Here is a 6,054-nt window from a genome sequence, read left to right as displayed (position 1 = left end):
ATTAGGTTTCATATTAAATTAAAACAATTGATGGCCCGCAAAATGTACGCACATGCTGTAAATTCTAAAAACTTAGATTGATGGAGTTTGTTTTGCAGAAAAGAAACACTTGACGATAAGAATGTCCCATGTGTCGATCGTCACACGGGAAATCGATTGATCAGTATATACAGGGATTGACTGAAAATGCAAGTGTGAAAATCAAATAGGATATTAAGGTATTGCCGAAATACCGATATGTCGACATACCGATTTCAACTGGATATACCGTTTAGCCGTGAAATGTCAGGGATTTAACACGGCATATAATATTTAAAGCGCCATTTCCCTCCTATTGAATATCACATTGAGTAGCACTGTAGATAGATGATAAACGATAGTGCAGAGTTCCTGAAGTGGCGCTTTAGAATGCTTGGAAACCGCCGCATTCTTTTGTATTGCTTTCCAAAAGTGCCTCTCACAATTTTTCTAGGGCGTAGGGCGTTTCGTTTCTTGTAAGACGAGGATCGACGGAGAGGCTTGTTTGAAATTGGAAAGTCGATGTCGTGATTTCTTGGGGGGAAATGGTAAAATTACACAAACACGTATTTCTTTCAAGTATCTTTTCAGTTTTTCCTAAGAAACATCGCTGGAAGTCAGACAGACAGTTGCGTCCAACAAACTGACTTTTATGACTTGCGTGCTGCATTAACAAGAATGTTATCTGTAGGGCACCGCGACAGTCCATGTATTATTGACACCGACTGTTCAATTAAAATAAGGTGTACAGATGGTGAGGTTTCAACCACCTTAGCTTGTTCTTTGCTGCATGCACACTTTAGAGGTTGATGGATAGGGAGTGTGCCGCACATGTCTTTGTGTTTGATTAAACCTACAACATGCCCTTCCATCATCCCGGTTAGCCTAAGGTTAGTGTAACAAGGGAAACAGGAAATTAAACGCCGTGTCTACATTTATTCAAGCATCGATGTAAAATCGTTTGGAGTCGACACGATTCATGTAATTATTACTGTATACACGCAACAGATTGGTTGTATAAAAACTTTCAATGAAATTTTGAAAGAAACTTCAATCGATTAGTTTCCTCGATGATACTCCCGTCTGCGCGATCGCAGTTTAGCTGCCGTGGCATCGTAGTTGACACCTAAAGGAACATCGGTCGCATGTATGTGAGAAGGCGATCCTAAAGACACTGTACTTTGACATCCGTTCGATGTAGATCTATCAATTGAATTTACAGAAGATGCGTGCCCCGCTACACTGTTCCAAGTGCGTATAATAAAATTACCCCGCACTGTAAAAACAAGGTCGACGTGGATCGGTAATTTTTCATGCCGCTTTTTAGGAAAGTATTGATATAGACACTAAGATTGTGTCAATTCAATAATGCCATCTGTGTACTTCCTTGCTCCTTCGATCGGAAAGCTTTTGATGGTATTACTCATGTACATTTGGCTCGTGGTCTATATTGAACACAATCAAACTCTCAATAAACTCGTCGGCAAATTTTGGTAAATTAACGAAAAAGAAGTGTTAGTGGCGGAAATGGAACAAGAAAAATGAAAGGAAAATGTATTGAGGCCATAATTTTATGATCAAATGGCTTGTGATTCTGTATGCCTGGTAAATATTCCATTTATCGTCTGCCCTTGTTGCTTTTTTATACATCGAAATTGAGTAACATGCAGGGATAAACTTTCATTTCAGCTTAATAATGGACAACTCAACAGGGCGGTACTGGTACTTCAACTCCGCTACAGGAATATGTTAGATATCTTTTCTGCAAACAAGTCTAACGGTAGTAGTGATACCACATTGTCATAATGTGTTCTAGATCTACTAAAGATGCTTAGCGGAGGTGGGGAGGGGAAAACACTGAAATGCGATGTTAAATATCAGTGCAGCGACACTTTTTCCCCAACAGTGTGTGACAAATTTATCAACTTAATATCCTCGACCAGAGACAAGATAATAGACGAGAGGTTTCAACGTGTAACGAGTTAAACCCGAGAATAGGGATTTTCTGTAAAGAACAGAATATCACAGAAGTACTTAGTTATGATTAATAGCGTAATATTGCAATGCATTTTTGAAAACAGAGTGCCGCACATAATTTAAAACTTAATAGTTCCGGTTACAAATGAGGTCTGTGCAAAACCACCATAAACGTTTTCGCGAGATGAACATAAAAAAAAATTATGATTACTGCCATTACAGTACCGGTAAATGTTTGAAATTCAGGAGCGCACGTACAACGTGACACAACCACAAGGTACTATCAATGGTAGATTTATTTTTTACTGTACAGTCACTCACATAAGTCTAAAACAGATCATTCAAGGATTTGTCTCGATATTAGACGAAAAATGCCTCGAACAAACCACAGTCACGCCGTAAATCACGTGATTTTACTTTCTTGAACACGTGTCCGTGTGGCATGCGAGGTGAGCATGCTACTCTATAAAACTTGATCAACATTGGCAAAATCACGTTTTACTTTATTCTTTTCAAATGTGTTTTAAGTGTCAGTTGTATTGGGCATCTTGGGCATCTTCAGTCCTCGTTTCTAGAAATATTTACAAAGGAACCGCTAACTTAAGCGGTCACGCGCCTTATCCGCGAGAAATTGATGTGTATGCATATATTCGACGATGACGATATATTCGACCCCGGTTTTATACAAGATACATGAAACCATCGCGAAAATGAATTAATGGTCATGACCATTAATTCATTTTTGCCATTGTTTCATTTCTAAAACCGGGGTCAAATATATGATTCGTCACCCATTCATTCAGTATCTTTCAATATGTCAAATAATGTAAGTAGTACCTCGTATCAATTCATGAAAAATGGCCGACTTTGTCCCTTTAACTAGTGTGCCACGTACATTAAATGTTCTGAATAACATTTGCAACTGTACCTCTAAAGACAATCAAATTTAGTGCGTTATGTCTTTATATATGGTTTAATTACAGAAATCAGACAGACAGACAGATTGACAGACAGACAGACAGACAGACAGACAGACAGACAGACAGACAGACAGACAGACAGACAGACAAACAGACAGACAAATAGAGAGATAGAGAGACAGGCAGACAGACTGACTGACTGACTGACAGACTGACAGACAGACATATGAAAACACTGAAAAGAGCACAGGCTAAACTTGGCGGCTGCACCAACACGTGTGGGCAGAAAGTAGGCGGAAATTGAAAACTATAGCAATTATCAATTACATATAGTTCGTTGACACTGTTCGAAGAGTTACATCAATTATACTGAGGACTAAGCTGATCTTCCTTTGCCGGATTATCTATAAGAGGATTTCCTTCTACAAATTACGATGATAATACTGGTGAGTTCATTTTATGACTGACGAATGGCAGATGTGAACACTATCTCTCCAGATGCGTACATCTGACTGCAGTGTTAAAGGTCCTCTTCGTGAGTATCAAATGCCCTCTTATACCGGACGAAATAGTTAAATTATTCCCCAGTAGCCGATGTAGTGGGGTTTTTCGAAATCGCGTAATAAATAGCTACAAACAATTTTGCATTGCTTGCATTATTTCAGAGATATTTTATTCGTCCAATTCAACAGCAACGGTGAATTCCACAATAAAGTATTGGTGTACGGCTAACTCTTGCATGGGAACAGTGGAGATGAACCATTTTCTCTTATTTTTACTATAAAAATCACTCAGACCACTGAACATTGCTGTCAAACCGATAACTTTGTAAAACGAATCGCGACACCTGTAAAGATGCTAAAACGTGGACCCACAGTAAACTGTAAGATCTCAATCGTGTGCTCCCACCTCGCCTTCAGGAAGTTTCAAATGTTTAGAATAACTGCAAAATTGTACATTTTCAGCACTTTTGTATGTTTTAACATCGTTTGCTCTAGTCTGAAAATGAAAAACATATTTATGTTCAGTATGAACATCGCGAGTCGCCTCTGTCGCCTTGCCAGAAAAAAATTGAGAAACAGTGTCTGGCTTTATTCAAACTTTCTTTTCTGATGATTCCCACCTTTCTTTTACACAATTTATTTTATGCTTCTCACCTTTATCCTCGTTTGCCACAAAATTGCCAATGAGACGGAAGCGAGCGAAGTGTGATTTGATATAAATTATGATTGATATGATTCGGTGCATGCGCACAATTGAAGTCTATGTTAAACATGATGTCAGCTTGTGTAACTATAGAACGGGGCGCCGTTATTGATGGTTTCCGAGAGCACGCTGGTGCCACGCAAGAATGATATGATTCCTTGCTTCTTTTGCGTGTTCTGACGGACTTTAGCGCGATGGCAGACAACTTCGTCGCTAACGTTTCCAACTTTTCCTCCGTGCATGAAAATCAGACGACAGACGACGTGGAAGCTGCCGTTTGGGATGCGTGGGAGCTGTTCAAAGCAAGCGGGCTTGTGACGTTAGTGTTTGTCACTATCGTTGCTAATATCATTGTACTAGTGGCTCTGGTGAAAGACAAGTACTTGTTGGAAAACGTGAACAACTACTACATATTGAACTTGGCCGTGGCCGATCTTTTCGTCGGCCTGTTCGTGTTTCCTTTCATGGCCGTCTACGAGATTTTGGGAAGATGGCCACTGGGCGTGCTGGCCTGCGACTGGTGGACCGTCACCGACTGGACGTGCTGCACGGCGTCGTTCTACAACGTCGTTGCCATATCGATTGATCGGCACTGGGCGGTTACATCGCCGATTGATTATCACAACAGACGTACGAAGCGTCGGGTTATCATCATGATCGCCGTGTCGTGGATCGTGCCAGTCGTCTTCTGGGTAACGGCGGTCTTTGTCGCTCGGCGAATGTCGGAGGAAATGGACGCCAACGATTGTTACTACACCGTGTCCTTCGCTTTCGTCGTCATCACCGATATTACCTTGTACTATATTCCCAGCATTATGGTCATCTACTACTACGCTAAAGTCACACTCGTCCTTCGCAAGCAGGGGAGAATGGTTCGTAGCGTGACACATCGAAACAACATCACCTTGGACGGTGTCACCGACCTAGGATACAACAGCGCACAGCGGACCCACGGAGAGCCGTCGGGATCGGGTGTTGCTGGCGCTCGGAAAAACCAACACAGCAAGCAGCCCGAGTGCTTTGAAGAAGTGACTGTCAACAGCGACACGTGGGCCAGAGGCAAGTTGATCAATGCCAACGACAACACACGCCGAAGGAAAGAATATATGTCCCAGTATCAAAGCAGACTTGAGTCTCAAAAACAGATTACGCGAACTTTGGGGATTTTGACTGTCGTATTCTTAATCTGTTGGTTACCATACATCATCCTGTGGCCCGTGGTCGCATACTGCCCTGAGTGCATTCCGTCAAAGCTTTACGAGGCCTCTATAATCAATTACGTCAATTCCACGCTGAACCCGCTCCTGTATCCATTCTGCAATAAGGAGATCAGGGTAGCTCTAAAGAAGACATTATGCCCGACAAAGAAACCATCAAGGGTGCAACATGTCGGCCCTATGTCAATTTAAAACGTACAGTGCACAGGTAATGGAGTTAACTTTTGACTTGTCCAGTAGAAAGCCACTATCTTTGGAGAAAGGCATTTCGCCGGCGGTTGCTGGCAAGAAATATCTTAAATATTTGTTACGCGAAAGAGTTTTTGTATAGACAGACAAAGAACAGTTGAATTTTGCTTTTATTTATCGATCGCCATAAGTGTCAACACTTGTTGTCACCCAGCACGAACCTTTTAAGGAGTTCTATCTGTACGTGTTCTGGACAAAATTGCAATCGTGAACAATGGATGCTCTTCTTCGCTTCGTTTTAATTAGTTCCACATTGCACTCTAGTTATGAATATTATTACATTATCTTATTGTACCATCAAACCTACAAAAAAGTCGGCAAGTCAATTGTTTTTTAAATTGTTGCTTTCTTTGAAAATTGTGTTACTCATGGATGCTGCATTTTGTCTACACGAAGATCAACAGTTTAATGAAAGGCTGCCCAAGGCAAACAAATGTAAAAATTAAAGTCTGTTCGTTTCATTCGAA

General features: G+C 41.0%; 1 protein-coding gene across 1 annotated transcript; it reads left to right on the top strand.

Moving 5' to 3' along the window:
* The first annotated feature begins 4,315 nt into the window (after positions 1-4,315).
* Positions 4,316-5,530, top strand: LOC139146005 (probable G-protein coupled receptor No18). Its single transcript, XM_070717453.1, has one exon. It carries the CDS (start codon positions 4,316-4,318, stop codon positions 5,528-5,530), a length of 1,215 nt encoding a protein of 404 aa, XP_070573554.1.
* Positions 5,531-6,054: the final 524 nt, after the last annotated feature.

Source organism: Ptychodera flava, chromosome 12, assembly GCF_041260155.1.
Source record: "Ptychodera flava strain L36383 chromosome 12, AS_Pfla_20210202, whole genome shotgun sequence".
Taxonomy (NCBI): Eukaryota; Metazoa; Hemichordata; class Enteropneusta; family Ptychoderidae; genus Ptychodera; species Ptychodera flava.
Note: the sequence above shows the minus strand (reverse complement) of the source record. Positions and strands in the feature narration are given on the sequence as shown.